General features: G+C 52.1%; 2 protein-coding genes across 3 annotated transcripts in view; one reads left to right on the top strand and one right to left on the bottom strand.

Moving 5' to 3' along the window:
- LOC143774122 (monocarboxylate transporter 13-like) overlaps window positions 1-11,124 on the bottom strand; it is a 79,015-nt gene extending 67,891 nt beyond the window's left edge. The window contains exon 1 of one of the 2 annotated variants that reach the window (XM_077261427.1): window positions 10,890-11,124. The gene's annotated coding sequence lies outside the window, so the exon portion shown is untranslated. The remainder of the gene's footprint in view (window positions 1-10,889) is intronic. The other variant, XM_077261428.1, reaches the window with a different exon arrangement.
- Window positions 11,125-11,270: 146 nt separating this feature from the next.
- The window catches only part of TP53 (tumor protein p53), a 31,625-nt gene continuing 27,058 nt past the window's right edge, over window positions 11,271-15,837 (top strand). The window contains exons 1-8 of the mRNA XM_077261430.1: window positions 11,271-11,394; window positions 12,090-12,172; window positions 13,245-13,293; window positions 13,470-13,652; window positions 13,770-13,956; window positions 14,282-14,391; window positions 14,693-14,802; window positions 15,065-15,186. Coding sequence (XP_077117545.1) covers window positions 12,102-12,172; window positions 13,245-13,293; window positions 13,470-13,652; window positions 13,770-13,956; window positions 14,282-14,391; window positions 14,693-14,802; window positions 15,065-15,186 — 832 coding nt within the window. The 5' untranslated portion in view covers window positions 11,271-11,394; window positions 12,090-12,101. The remainder of the gene's footprint in view (window positions 11,395-12,089; window positions 12,173-13,244; window positions 13,294-13,469; window positions 13,653-13,769; window positions 13,957-14,281; window positions 14,392-14,692; window positions 14,803-15,064; window positions 15,187-15,837) is intronic.

Raw genomic sequence — 15,837 nt, 5'->3', positions numbered from 1 at the left:
GTTGACGATCCAACCCAACTCCTGTAGGGACGAGATCGTATTAGATAAACGAGTTTTACACTGAAGTATAGAGTTCCCTACTACTAGAAAATCATCTAGGTAGGGTATTATCAAGGTGTCCCGTTGGCGTAGATGAGCCATCACTTCTAATATCACCTTAGTGAAGACGCGGGGAGCCATAGAAAGCCCAAATGGCATTGCTACATACTGAAAGTGACGAACCTGTCCTTCCAGAATGACTGCTACTCTTAGGTACTGCTGATGTTCGGCATGTATAGGAAGATGATAATAGGCATCTTTTAAGTCTATTCCGGCCATGACACACCTAGGGAATAAAAGTTTTATGGTAGAACTAATGGATTCCATTTTGAAGGTATGATTACGCAGGAAGGAATTTAATCTTTTGAGATTTATGATGGTTCTGAACGAACCATCTGGCTTATTGAGCAAGAATAAAGGGGAATAGAACCCTCTCCCTTCTTGATCCTGGGGAACTTCTATCAGGACTTTTTTAGATAGAAGAGATAGGATCTCTGATTCCAGAGCCCTTTGTTGATCTTGTCCTTTTGGTGATGTTACTATAAAGGAATCCCAAGGGATTCGGTCAAATTCCAATTTTAGGCCGTATTGTACAATGTCCAGAATCCACTGGCTAGATGTTATTTGCTCCCATTTGGGAAGGAAGAATTTTAATCTGCCGCCCACTTCCTGGTTAGCGGTATTTGCGTTTCGGATTATGGGACCCGCTAAAAAAAGGCACCTTTTTGCTTCGGGTCCTTCGACTCCCATCGCTCCCTTTGTGCGAACGGCTTGTTCCTGGTAAAGGGGCGTCTTCTGAATGCTCTCCTGTAAGATGTAAAAAAGAAGAAAAAGGAGCACTCACCGTCCGTGCAAAAGTCCGTTTATTAGTGTGGCATTACAATAAAATAGCGGAGCATGGCAGGGAGAAGTTGTGGAATGAGACGACGGCCGTTTCGCGCTCCTGCGCTTCTACGGGTCTCCTGTAAGATGGAAGATACTGGTTAGGGAAGCCTTTCTTCCTTTCTCCTGCTTTATTCAGGAGTTCATCCAGCGTCTTTCCAAAAAGGAACTCACCCTGGCAGGGGATCGCACAAAGTTTTGCTTTGGCCTGTGCGTCCCCTTTCCAGTTTTTTAGCCAGAGTGCTCGCCGGGCTGTGTTCACTAGACCGGCTGACCTGGCTGCTAGGCGTAGCGAATCCACGGAGGCATCAGCCAGGAATGCTACTGCTTCTTTAATTAGAGGGAATTTCGGCAGGATTGACTCTCTCGAAGTTCTACCTCTAATCTGTTCCTCCAGTTGCTCCATCCACACTAGTAGTGACCTTGCAGTGCAGGTACTAGATATAGCGGGCCTGAACGCGCCCGTGTTGGCTTCCCACGACCTTTTTCGTAAAGCTTCTGCTTTACGGTCCAGTGGGTCTGTCAGGACCCCTGAATCCTCCACCGGTAAGACCGACTGCTTGGTTGTGGAGGCTACAGCGGCATCAACCTTCGGCACCTTTGACCAGGAATTTAGCTCCTCGTCGCTGAAGGGATAGCGTCATTTAGAGGATGATGGCAGGAAACCTCTGTTTTGCTTATCCCACTCTTTTTTGATAATTTCCTTAATGGTTTGTATGACGAGGAAGGATCTACGTTTCCTCTGTCCTAACCCCGCAAACATTATGTCCTGAGCCGATTTCTTTTCCTTTTCATCTGAGCACCCCATCGTGCTCCTGACAGATTTTATTAAGTTATCCACACTGCTGTTGGGTAGACAAAGCCCCCCTTCAGTTTCGGATGAGCTCGGCTGAGATCCCGCTTCGCCTGAGGATATACGTACATCCTCTGACTCTGAACTGACTGGAGAGCGGGACCTGCTAGGCTGACGGGTACTGGTGCTACTTGTCTGCGCCAAACCCTTCATTTCTTCCCGGATTATGGCTCTGACATCTGATGGAGTCATTATATTTTCCTGCCGTAAGGTTTGCATGATACACTCTGAACAGAGTTTTTTAGCATAATCATCCGGGAGGGGCTGCGTACATAAAGCACATTCCTTGTGCTTGGACTTGTGTGTCCTTTTCTTAGTCTAGAGGAAGGATACAGGAGTAACATATATCAGCATATAGGAAGAGACTCTTTCAAAAACTCACCCAGTGAAGCTGACAGGTACCGGTTCTGGAGGCGGATTTCGTTTGGTGGTAGATCCCTTCTCTGGAGGTCGACCACCACTCTTTGTGCTGCTCCTAGCGCTTCTCCCCTTGCTGGGAGAACGCTGTTGCGCTGCGGGCAGGTGCGCTTCGTCGGCCGGTGAAGCCATCTTACACACACCGGCCCGACACCAGCGCTGCATTTTTAAATCTGCCGCCCATTCTCCTGCCTCCCCGGACCCACCCTGAAGTGCTCCAGCGACTTCCGGGTTAGACGCGCCGCTCTCACTAACCATGCGGCGGCCAGAAGTATTAAGCTGGCTGCTGAAGCGCGCGCGTCCTCATGGTGCCGGGCGGACCCACGGTGACCGGACCCGGACCATGGAAGTTCGGCCAGACGAGGGGGGAGGCTGCAAGCAGGGGCTCCCCCGCCACTGCTTCTGAAACCGCAGCCCCTGCCGTTCCCTTAGACACCGGCGCAGGCAGGTGCATGGCCCAGGGATCCTCTTCATCTGTAGGTAAGCCGGGTCCCTGTAGGAACAGGAAACCTAAACTGAGGAGGAGAGGGGACCGCCTCCTTTTATTCTGTAGGTTTCCTGTTCCTATGGGGCGGGATCCCTCTCTCTCATGTGGGGTGCTGTCGTGGCGAAGGGTAAAATAGCTGCTAGGAAACCACTGCTAAGGACAGGCAACAAGCAGAAGAGACTTGTTTGGGCTAAAGAACACAAGGAATGGACATTAGACCAGTGGAAATCTGCGCTTTGGTCTGATGAGTCCAAATTTGAGATCTTTGGTTCCAACCACCGTGTCTTTGTGTGACGCAGAAAAGGTGAACGGATGGACTCTACATGCCTGGTTCCCACCGTGAAGCATGGAGGAGGAGGTGTGGTGGTGTGGGGGGGCTTTGCTGGTGACACTGTTGGGGATTTATTCAAAATTGAAGGCATACTGAACCAGCATGGCTACCACAGCATCTTGCAGCGGCATGCTATTCCATCCGGTTTGCGTTTAGTTGGACCATCATTTATTTTTCAACAGGACAATGACCCCAAACACACCTCCAGGCTGTGTAAGGGCTATATGACCAAGAAGGAGAGTGATGGGGTGCTCCGCCAGATGACCTGGCCTCCACAGTCACCAGACCTGAACCCAATCGAGATGGTTTGGGGTGAGCTGGACAGCAGAGTGAAGGCAAAAAGGGCCAACAAGTGCTAAGCATCTCTGGGAACTCCTTCAAGATTGTTGGAAGACCATTCCCGGTGACTACCTCTTGAAGCTCATCAAGAGAATGCCAAGAGTGTGCAAAGCAGTCATCAAAGCAAAAGATGGCTACTTTGAAGAACCTAGAATATAAGACATAATTTCAGTTGTTTCACACTTTTTTGTTAAGTATATAATTCCACATGTGTTATTTCATAGTTTTGATGCCTTCAGTGTGAATGTGCAATTTTCATAGCCATGAAAATACAGAAAAATCTTTAAATGAGAAGGTGTGTCCAAACTTTTGGTCTGTACACACACACATATAATATAATATATATATATATATATATATATATATATATATATATATATATATATATATATATATATATACACATACACACATACACACACATACACTGTAAAGCACGGAGGTGGATCGCTGATATTTTTGGGATGTGTGACCTACAAAGGCACAGGAAACTTGGTCAAAGTTGAAGGAAAGATGAATGCAGCACGTTATCAGCAAATACTGGAGGCAAATTTGCAATCATCAGACCGGAAGCTGCACATGGGACGTACTTGGACTGTTGTGAATTTGGATTCTGGGCTCCCCCGGTGGCTACTGGTGGAATTGAACTGGTGTCTTCATCTTCTCTGTTCACCTGTTCCCATCAAGATGTGGGAGTCGCTATATAGCCTTGCTGCTCTGTTAGTTGCTTGCCGGTCAACAATGTTATCAGAAGCCTCTCTGTGCTTGTTCCTGCTCCTAGACAACTACTAGATAAGTTGGACTCTTGTCCATGTTTGTTTTTGCATTTTTGTTCCAGTTCACAGCTGTAGTTTCGTTACTGTGTCTGGAAAGCTCTTGTGAACAGGAATTGCCACTCTGGTGTTATGAGCTAATGCCAGAGTTTTAAAGTAATTTCTGGATGGTGTTTTGATAGGGTTTTCAGCTGACCATGAAAGTGTCCTTTCTGTCTTCTGCTATGTAGTAAGTGGACCTCAAATTTGCTAAACCTATTTTCATACTACGTTTGTTGTTTCATCTTAATTCACCGCCAATACATGTGGGGGGCCTCTGTCTCCTTTCGGGGTATTTCTCTAGAGGTGAGCTAGGACTAATATTTTCCTCTGCTAGAATTATTTAGTCCTCCGGCTGGTGCTGGGCATCTAGAATCAACGTAGGCATGCTACCCGGCCACTGCTAGTTGTGCGTTAGATTTAGTTCATGGTCAGCTCAGTTCCCATCTTCCAAGAGCTAGTTCCTATATATGCTGATGCTATGTTCTCTTGCCATTGAGAACATGACAGTTTGACCGGCCCACTAAAGGGTTAAGATCCTTGGCTGAGAAAGGAGAGAAATAAGAAGTCTGCTGAGATTTTTTTTTTTTTTTTTTTTTTTTTTCTCCTTCTAATCTTTGAATGGCTCTGTGCACCTGTTTGTAATGGATCTTCAGAGTGTAACTGCAGGTTTGAATAATCTCGCCACGAAGGTACAAAATTTGCAAGACTTTGTTTGTCATGCACCTGTATCTGAGCCGAGAATTCCTTTGCCGGAATTTTTCTCGGGGAATAGATCTGGGTTTCAGAATTTTCGAAATAATTGCAAATTATTTTTGTCCCTGAAATTTCGCTCTGCCGGAGACCCTGCACAGCAGGTCAGGATTGTGATTTCCTTGCTCCGGGGCGACCCTCAAGACTGGGCTTTTTCATTGACACCAGGGGATCCTGCGTTGCTCAATGTGGATGCGTTTTTTCTGGCCTTGGGGTTGCTTTATGACGAACCTCATTTGGAGCTTCAGGCAGAAAAAACTTTGATGTCCCTATCTCAGGGGCAAGATGAAGCGGAAATTTACTGCCAAAGATTCCGTAAATGGTCTGTGCTTACTCAGTGGAATGAGTGCGCCCTGGCGGCGACTTTCAGAGAGGGTCTCTCTGATGCCATTAAGGATGTTATGGTGGGGTTCCCTGTGCCTGCGGGTCTGAATGAGTCCATGACAATGGCTATTCAGATCGATAGGCGTTTGCGGGAGCGCAAACCAGTGCACCATCTGGCGGTGTCCACTGAGAAGTCGCCAGAGAGTATGCAGTGTGATAGAATTCTGTCCCGAAGCGAGCGGCAGAATTTTAGACGGAAAAATGGGTTGTGTTTCTATTGTGGTGATTCTACTCATGTTATATCAGCATGCTCTAAGCGCACTAAAAAGCTTGATAAATCTGTTTCCATTTGCACCTTACCGTCTAAGTTTATTCTATCTGTGACCCTGATTTGCTCTTTGTCATCTATTACCACGGACGCCTATGTCGACTCTGGCGCCGCTTTGAGTCTTATGGATTGGTCCTTTGCCAAACGCTGTGGGTATGATTTAGAGCCTTTGGAGACTCCTATTCCTCTGAAGGGGATTGACTCCACCCCATTGGCTAATAATAAACCACAATACTGGACACAAGTAACTATGCGTATTAATCCGGATCACCAGGAGATTATTCGCTTTCTGGTGCTGTATAATCTACATGATGATTTGGTGCTAGGATTGCCTTGGCTGCAATCTCACAACCCAGTCCTCGACTGGAGAGCTATGTCTGTGTTGAGCTGGGGATGTAAGGGGGCTCATGGGGATGTACCTGTGGTTTCCATTTCATCATCTATTCCCTCTGAAATTCCTGAGTTCCTGTCTGACTATCGTGACGTCTTTGAAGAATCCAAGCTTGGTTCGTTACCTCCGCACCGAGAGTGCGATTGTGCCATAGATTTAATCCCGGGTAGTAAATACCCAAAGGGTCGTTTATTTAATCTGTCTGTGCCTGAACATACTGCTATGCGAGAATATATAAAGGAGTCCTTGGAAAAGGGACATATTCGTCCATCGTCATCTCCCTTAGGAGCCGGTTTTTTCTTTGTGTCAAAAAAAAGACGGCTCTTTGAGACCATGTATCGATTATCGGCTTTTGAACAAAATCACTGTTAAATATCAATACCCATTGCCGTTGCTGACTGATTTGTTTGCTCGCATAAAGGGGGCCAAGTGGTTCTCTAAGATTGACCTTCGTGGGGCGTATAATTTGGTGCGAATCAGGCAGGGGGATGAGTGGAAAACCGCATTTAATACGCCCGAGGGCCACTTTGAGTATTTAGTGATGCCTTTTGGTCTTTCAAATGCTCCGTCAGTTTTCCAGTCCTTTATGCATGATATTTTTCGCGATTATTTGGATAAATTTATGATTGTGTATCTGGATGATATTCTGATTTTTTCGGATGACTGGGACTCTCATGTCCAGCAAGTCAGGAGGGTTTTCCAGGTTTTGCGGTCTAATTCTTTGTGTGTGAAGGGTTCTAAGTGTGTTTTTGGGGTACAGAGGATTTCCTTTTTGGGATATATTTTTTCTCCCTCTTCCATTGAAATGGATCCTGTCAAGGTTCAAGCTATTTGTGATTGGACGCAGCCCTCTTCTCTTAAGAGTCTTCAGAAATTTTTGGGCTTTGCTAACTTTTATCGTCGATTTATTGCTGGTTTTTCGGATATTGCTAAGCCATTGACCGATTTGACTAAGAAGGGTGCTGATGTTGCTGATTGGTCCCCTGACGCTGTGGAGGCCTTTCGGGAGCTTAAGCGCCGTTTTTCCTCTGCCCCTGTGTTGCGTCAGCCTGATGCTGCTCTACCTTTTCAGGTTGAGGTCGACGCTTCTGAGATCGGAGCTGGGGCAGTGTTGTCGCAGAAAAGTTCTGACTGCTCCGTGATGAGGCCTTGTGCCTTCTTTTCCCGTAAATTTTCGCCCGCTGAGCGGAATTATGATGTTGGGAATCGGGAGCTTTTGGCCATGAAGTGGGCTTTTGAGGAGTGGCGCCATTGGCTTGAGGGGGCCAGACATCAGGTGGTGGTATTGACTGACCACAAAAATTTGATTTATCTTGAGACCGCCAGGCGCCTGAATCCTAGACAGGCGCGCTGGTCATTATTTTTCTCTCGGTTTAATTTTGTGGTGTCATACCTACCGGGTTCTAAGAATGTTAAGGCGGATGCCCTTTCTAGGAGTTTTGAGCCTGACTCGCCTGGTAACTCTGAGCCCACAGGTATCCTTAAGGATGGAGTGGTATTGTCAGCCGTTTCTCCAGACCTGCGGCGGGCCTTGCAGGAGTTTCAGGCGGATAGACCGGATCGTTGCCCACCTGATAAACTGTTTGTTCCTGATGATTGGACCAGTAGAGTCATCTCTGAGGTTCATTCTTCTGCGTTGGCAGGTCATCCTGGCATTTTTGGTACCAGGGATTTGGTGGCAAGGTCCTTCTGGTGGCCTTCCCTGTCACGAGATGTGCGAGGCTTTGTGCAGTCTTGTGACGTTTGTGCTCGGGCCAAGCCTTGTTGTTCTCGGGCTAGTGGATTATTGTTGCCCTTGCCTATTCCTAAGAGGCCTTGGACGCACATCTCGATGGATTTTATTTCAGATCTGCCTGTTTCTCAGAAGATGTCTGTCATCTGGGTGGTGTGTGACCGTTTCTCTAAGATGGTCCATTTGGTTCCTCTGCCCAAGTTGCCTTCTTCTTCCGAGTTGGTTCCTCTGTTTTTTCAAAATGTTGTTCGTTTGCATGGTATTCCTGAGAATATCATTTCTGACAGAGGGACCCAATTCGTGTCTAGATTTTGGCGGGCATTCTGTGCTAGGATGGGCATAGATTTATCTTTTTCGTCCGCTTTCCATCCTCAGACGAATGGCCAGACCGAGCGGACTAATCAGACCCTGGAGACATATCTGAGGTGTTTTGTGTCTGCTGACCAGGATGATTGGGTTGCTTTTTTGCCATTGGCAGAGTTCGCTCTCAATAATCGGGCCAGCTCTGCCACTTTGGTGTCCCCGTTTTTCTGTAATTCGGGGTTTCATCCTCGATTTTCCTCTGGTCAGGTGGAATCTTCGGATTGTCCTGGAGTGGATGCTGTGGTGGAGAGATTGCATCAGATCTGGGGGCAGGTGGTGGACAATTTGAGGTTGTCCCAGGAGAAGACTCAGCTTTTTGCCAACCGCCACCGTCGTGTTGGTCCTCGGCTTTGTGTTGGGGATTTGGTGTGGTTGTCTTCTCGTTTTGTCCCTATGAGGGTCTCTTCTCCTAAGTTTAAGCCTCGGTTCATCGGCCCGTATAAGATATTGGAGATTCTTAACCCTGTTTCCTTCCGTTTGGACCTCCCTGCATCCTTTTCTATTCATAACGTTTTTCATCGGTCATTATTGCGCAGGTATGAGGTACCGGTTGTGCCTTCCGTTGAGCCTCCTGCTCCGGTGTTGGTTGAGGGTGAGTTGGAGTACGTTGTGGAGAAAATCTTAGACTCTCGTGTTTCCAGACGGAGACTCCAGTATCTGGTCAAGTGGAAGGGATACGGCCAGGAGGATAATTCTTGGGTGAATGCATCTGATGTTCATGCCTCTGATTTGGTTCGTGCCTTTCATAGGGCCCATCCTGATCGCCCTGGTGGTTCTGGTGAGGGTTCGGTGCCCCCTCCTTGAGGGGGGGGTACTGTTGTGAATTTGGATTCTGGGCTCCCCCGGTGGCTACTGGTGGAATTGAACTGGTGTCTTCATCTTCTCTGTTCACCTGTTCCCATCAAGATGTGGGAGTCGCTATATAGCCTTGCTGCTCTGTTAGTTGCTTGCCGGTCAACAATGTTATCAGAAGCCTCTCTGTGCTTGTTCCTGCTCCTAGACAACTACTAGATAAGTTGGACTCTTGTCCATGTTTGTTTTTGCATTTTTGTTCCAGTTCACAGCTGTAGTTTCGTTACTGTGTCTGGAAAGCTCTTGTGAACAGGAATTGCCACTCTGGTGTTATGAGCTAATGCCAGAGTTTTAAAGTAATTTCTGGATGGTGTTTTGATAGGGTTTTCAGCTGACCATGAAAGTGTCCTTTCTGTCTTCTGCTATGTAGTAAGTGGACCTCAAATTTGCTAAACCTATTTTCATACTACGTTTGTTATTTCATCTTAATTCACCGCCAATACATGTGGGGGGCCTCTGTCTCCTTTCGGGGTATTTCTCTAGAGGTGAGCTAGGACTAATATTTTCCTCTGCTAGCATTATTTAGTCCTCCGGCTGGTGCTGGGCATCTAGAATCAACGTAGGCATGCTACCCGGCCACTGCTAGTTGTGCGTTAGGTTTAGTTCATGGTCAGCTCAGTTCCCATCTTCCAAGAGCTAGTTCCTATATATGCTGATGCTATGTTCTCTTGCCATTGAGAACATGACATTGGACGTTCCAACATGACAACAATCCAAAACACAAGGCAGAGTCAACAAAGTGAAGGTTCTGGAGTGGACATCTCAGTCTCCTGACCTCAATATCATTGAGGCACTCTGGGGAGATCTCAAGCGCGCAGTTCATGCTACACAGCCCAGGAATTTACAGGAATTGGAGGCTTTTTGCCAAGAAGAGTGGGCAGCTTTACATCTGAGAAAATAAAGAACCTCATCCAGAACTACCACAAAAGACTTCAAGCCGTCATTGATGTTAGAGGGACCAATACACGGTTTTAAGAAATGGGGGATGTGAACTTTTGATCAGGGTCATTTGGATGTTTTGGGTTGTCATTATGATCTAAAAAGAGAAAACACAGAAGTCTGACAATAAATGGCTTCACCCAACCACTAAACATGAGCGGAGAAAAAGTTTGGGTGATATCATTCATATTCTTTGAACAAAATGCCAACAAAGCAAAAATTCTGTCAGGGTGGGTAAACTTTTGAGCACAACTGTATACTGCAGGATGGACGACACCGGAATGAGGGAGAAGAGCGCAAGACAGACGGACGACACCGGATGGAGGGAGAAGAGCGCAGAACGGACGGACGACACCGGATGGAGGGAGAAGAGCGCAGGATGGACGACACCGGATGGAGGAAGAAGAGCGCAGGACGGACGACACCGGATGGAGGGAGAAGAGCGCAGGACGGACGGACGACACCGGATGGAGGGAGAAGAGCGCAGGACGGACGACACCGGATGGAGGGAGAAGAGCACAGGATGGATGGATGGACGGACGACACCGGATGGAGGGAGAAGAGCGCAGGGCGGACGGACGACACCGGATGGAGGGAGAAGAGCGCAGGGCGGACGGACGACACCGGATGGAGGGAGAAGAGCGCAGGGCGGACGGACGACACCGGATGGAGGGAGAAGAGCGCAGGGCGGACGGACGACACCGGATGGAGGGAGAAGAGCGCAGGGCGGACGGACGACACCGGATGGAGGGAGAAGAGCGCAGGGCGGACGCACGACACTGGATGGAGGGAGAAGAGCACAGGACGGACGGACGACACCGGATGGAGGGAGAGGAGCACAGGACGGACGGACGGACGACACCGGATGGAGGGAGAAGAGCACAGGACGGACGGACGGACGACACCGGATGGAGGGAGAAGAGCACAGGACGGATGGACGGACGACACCGGATGGAGGGAGAAGAGCGCAGGACGGACGGACGGACGACACCGGATGGAGGGAGAAGAGCGCAGGACGGACGACACCGGATAGAGAGCGTCTGTCACCTGAGGGCACCGCTCACCATGGCGGCTCCGGTTACCGGCCGTTCACGGCTCTAAGACTCTTCACCAACATCTCGGTTTTGCCACATTTGGCAGCAGCGGTTTCCGGATTCCGGTTTCTATAGCAGCACGTGCGCACACTGAGCGTCACTGCAGCCGCCGCCGTCCCTCACGTTTCCCGGCGCTTCTCCTTCTGTCACTTTGTTGATTACTCATTAATATTTAAGAGGGGGCGCAATAAAAGAACTGACCAATGAGAAGGCGAGAATGGGAGAAGACCTGTAGGTGGGCGTGAACCTTTGACCGCTAGTAACACATTGATCGCTCCACCAATGAACAGCCGCCCGGCAACGTGACCCGGAAGTAATCCTCTCTGTTTGCGTTTCAGCTGCCGGAAATAACCCTAGCTGTCTATTAATGTGGGCGGTAACAGCGCAAAGCATGTCGGGATCTGGGAAATTCCCGACACGAGGAAGGTAGCAGAGAGATCATCAGGAATCGAATACTGGTGAGGACTGACCCTCCCCCCCGGGAGCCGGTGTGCGCCCTCCCTCCCCCCCGGGAGCCGGTGTGCGCCCTCCCTCCCCCCCGGGAGCCGGTGGTGTGCGCCCTCCCTCCCTCCCCGGGAGCCGGTGGTGTGCGCCCTCCCTCCCTCCCCGGGAGCCTGTGGTGTGCGCCCTCCCTCCCTCCCTCCCCGGGAGCCTGTGGTGTGCGCCCTCCCTCCCTCCCTCCCCGGGAGCCTGTGGTGTGCGCCCTCCCTCCCCGGGAGCCGGTGGTGTGCGCCCTCCCTCCCTCCTCCCCGGGAGCCTGTGGTGTGCGCCCTCCCTCCCTCCTCCCCGGGAGCCGGTGGTGTGCGCCCTCCCTCCCCTCCGGGAGCCGGTGTGCGCCCTCCCTCCCTCCCCGGGAGCCTGTGGTGTGCGCCCTCCCTCCCTCCCTCCCCGGGAGCCTGTGGTGTGCGCCCTCCCTCCCTCCCTCCCCGGGAGCCTGTGGTGTGCGCCCTCCCTCCCTCCCTCCTCGGGAGCCGGCGGTGCGCGCCCTCTTTCCTGGAGGGAGTTGGTAAGCCAAACCTCTGACTGCTCCATTTCCACGACTCGGCCTGTACAGCCCTGCCCACACACACACTGTATATAGTGTATACTGCTGTGCGCCGCACCTTCTCCTGCCTGTGTGTAGCCTGCTGTAACCTCAGTGTTTCCTCCGCAGTAATCTGCCCCCATGGAGCCGCAGAGTGATGGAGGGATGGAACCTCCGCTCAGTCAGGAGACCTTCGAGGACCTCTGGAGCCTGTGAGTCCCTTCATCCTCAGTGATTGTCCAGTGTGCAGACAGTATGGCCGCCGAGGGGCTTGTGTGTGCGATATTACAGCTCGGCATGTTGTGCGCTCATACACAATAATGTAGTGGGGTGTGTGTGTGTGGTTACACGGGGATTACATGTCACGGATCAGAGGGACACCTGTATCATCCCACCGCTCACACCAGTACGTCACGGCCCGGGGGGTTTGGTTCTCTTCTGAAGGGGATTTATCTATATCCCAGGTCCAGTTTGGAGCTTGCAGCAAACCCCCCCCCCCCCTCTTGTCTGGGCCTCTGAGGTTTATACCTTTGCCCAAACCTACGGGTCTCCCCCTGGATGACCCCATGGGGTGGGCAGAGCTATGGATGCATTCCTCTGAGTATAGGAAATACCATCATCCCACATATCTCGGCGTATGAACCTCGTAGAGAGACGGCACCCGTGTAACCCAGCGTGACCTGGGGGTTCATGTAAGTATAGACATGGGGTGACCCAGGTACGTAGTAGTCCGTTTCTGGGGCCTAGAAACCTCACTGGTAGTTCTACCGAGTCACAGGTGAAATCTGGATTAGTCCCACTTGTATCATTAATCGATGCTGTGATAGTTACATGAGCGAGGACAAAGGAACCTGGTCCCCATGTGCTTCTACTTGTACTCTCAGTTTACGGCCATAAACTCCTCAGTGAGGGCTGCTGGCACGCTGGTCTCACATTACAGCTGTATAGCAGGGGAGGGGGAAGGTGAAATCACACAGGCAGAGGAAACTGCAGCTGAGAGCTCTGTATGTGTAATTGAAGTGATAAGAAATTCATCCTATTTCCTGGTGTGTGAGTTACACGTGTTGGCGGTTACATGTGTGGGGGTGGTTGTACACACACACACACACACACACACACACACACACACACACACACACACACACACACACACACACACACACACACACACACACACACACACACACACACACACACACACACACACCCCCATCCATCCATGTTTTGCGGCGGGGGGGTGTTATCTCGGCCGGTGTCCGCCGTCATGTGTTTTCTGTCTTTCAGGCTGCCGGATGCTGACCTCCCAGAGGTGCCGTACAGTGCGGAGTACATAGTAAGTGCCCTGTGAGTTTGGGGTTGCGTCCCTCCTCCTCGGGGTTCCCCCCTTTGGTGCAGGGCTGCGTCCCTCCTCCTTGGGTTCCCCCTTTCTGTGTGGGGCGTGGGTGTCCCCGTGGCCTCCGGCACTGCCCGCCCGGCGGCTGCTTTGGTCTCATCAGTTCTCTCCTCCAGGACTTCGGATTCCCGCTGCAGCCCACGATGCCGGCGGTGGCGGCCTTACAGGAGGGCGGGGTCAGCAGCACGTTTGCTCCGGTCTCCAGCTCAGCCGTCCCCTCTACTGAAGATTACCCCGGGCAGCACGGCCTACAGCTGGAGTTCCAGCAGAATGGGACGGCCAAGTCTGTGACCTGCACGGTGAGTGGGCGGGGGACATGCCGGGACTGGTGGGCGCGCAGACCCTCGCGCGCGCAGACCCTCGCGCGCGCAGACCCTCGCGCGCGCAGACCCTCACTCCGTCCCCTGTCCTTTCAGTACTCTCCAGACCTGAACAAGCTCTTCTGCCAGTCGGCCAAGACCTGTCCGGTGCTGATCCGTGTGGGGAACGCGCCCCCCGCCGGCTCGGCCATCCGTGCTGTGGCCGTGTACAAGAAGTCAGAACATGTGGCCGAGGTGGTGAGACGCTGCCCGCACCACGAGCGGAGCGTGGAGGCCGGAGACGGTGAGTGCGGGGGGGGGGTGCTCCGCCTGTGTATGGGGGTCTTCATGCTGTGGTATGGGTGGGTGCTCCACCTGTGTATGGGGGTCTCCATGCTGTGGTATGGGTGTGCGGTGGGTGCTCTGCCTGTGTATGGGGGTCTTCATGCTGTGGTATGGGTGTGCGGTGGGTACTCTGCCTGTGTATGGGGGTCTCCATGCTGTGGTATGGGTGTGCGGTGGGTGCTCTGCCTGTGTATGGGGGTCTCCATGCTCTGATATTGGGCATGTGTTGGTCTCGCTGGTGTATGGACTGAGGAGCAATGTTTGTGGACTCTTCTCTCCCCCAGATTCTGCCCCCAGGAGTCACCTGATTCGCGTGGAGGGCAATGTTCAGGCTTATTACGCTGAGGACTTCAATGGTCGTCACAATGTCTGCGTGCCGTATGAGGAGCCACAGGTAAGGACGGTGGCCTCTTCTCCGCAGGCCATGGACCTGCGCCCCTCGCTGCCCCGTGTGCCCCTCGCTGCCCCGTGTGCCCCTCGCTGCCCCGTGTGCCCCTCGCTGCCCCGTGTGCCCCTCGCTGCCCCGTGTGCCCCTCGCTGCCCCGTGTGCCCCTCGCTGCCCCGTGTGCCCCTCGCTGCCCCGTGTGCCCCTCGCTGCCCCGTGTGCCCCTCGCTGCCCCGTGTGCCCCTCGCTGCCCCGTGTGCCCCTCGCTGCCCCGTGTGCCCCTCGCTGCCCTGTCATTTTCTCTCCATAGGTGGGCTCAGAGTGCACTGTTCTCCTCCTGAACTACATGTGTAACAGCTCCTGCATGGGTGGGATGAACCGTCGCCCCATCATGACCATCATCACACTGGAGACCAAACAGTAAGCAGCGGGTAGTGCATGCCGGGCAGACGAGGCCGCAGCTCCAACACCCCTCCCTCCCTCCCTCCATTCCCCAGTCCCCCTCCCTCCCTGCAGTCCCCGTCCCTCCCTCCTGTCCCTGCTTCCCTCCAGTCCCTCTCTCCTGTCCCTACTTCCCCGTTGCTCCCTCCCCTAACATCCCTTCCATTTTCCTCCGCTCCCTCCCCTGATGTAGGCAGCACTTCTTCTTTTCACCTGATTTCCCATTCCTTTTGGTTTTTAGGGGTGTACTTCTGGGACGTCGATGCTTTGAGGTCCGGATCTGTGCTTGTCCTGGACGGGATCGTAGGACTGAAGAGGAAAACTTTCAGAAGAAGAAGGAGCTGAAAACCAGCGGAAAACGAGGTGGATGGGCATTGAGCAGGCTGGGCTGGGGGGAGGCAGCGGTTCCTTACATGTTCCGGACATGGTGCAGGCTGGGCTGGGGGGAGGCAGTGGTTCCTTACATGTTCCGGACATGGTGCAGGCTGGGGGGAGGCAGCGGTTCGTTACATAATCGGACATGGTGCAGGCTGGGCTGGGGGGAGGCAGCGGTTCCTTACATATTCTGGACATGGTGCAGGCTGGGCTGGGGGGAGGCAGCGGTTCCTTACATATTCCGGACATGGTGCAGGCTGGGCTGGGGGGAGGCAGCGGTTCCTTACATAATCGGACATGGTGCAGGCTGGGCTGGAGGAGGCAGCGGTTCCTTACATAATCGGACATGGTGCAGGCTGGGCTGGGGGGAGGCAGCGGTTCCTTACATATTCCGGACATGGTGCAGGCTGGGCTGGAGGAGGCAGCGGTTCCTTACATAATCGGACATGGTGCAGGCTGGGGGGGAGAGGCAGCGGTTCCTTACATATTCCGGACATGGTGCAGGCTGGGCTGGAGGAGGCAGCGGTTCCTTACATAATCGGACATGGTGCAGGCTGGGGGGGGGGAGGGCAGCGGTTCCTTACATATTCCGGACATGGTGCAGGCTGGGGGGAGGCAGCGGTTCCTTGAATATTCCGG

Source organism: Ranitomeya variabilis, chromosome 5 (assembly GCF_051348905.1).
Source record: "Ranitomeya variabilis isolate aRanVar5 chromosome 5, aRanVar5.hap1, whole genome shotgun sequence".
In the NCBI taxonomy this organism is placed as follows: Eukaryota; Metazoa; Chordata; class Amphibia; order Anura; family Dendrobatidae; genus Ranitomeya; species Ranitomeya variabilis.
Note: the sequence above shows the minus strand (reverse complement) of the source record. Positions and strands in the feature narration are given on the sequence as shown.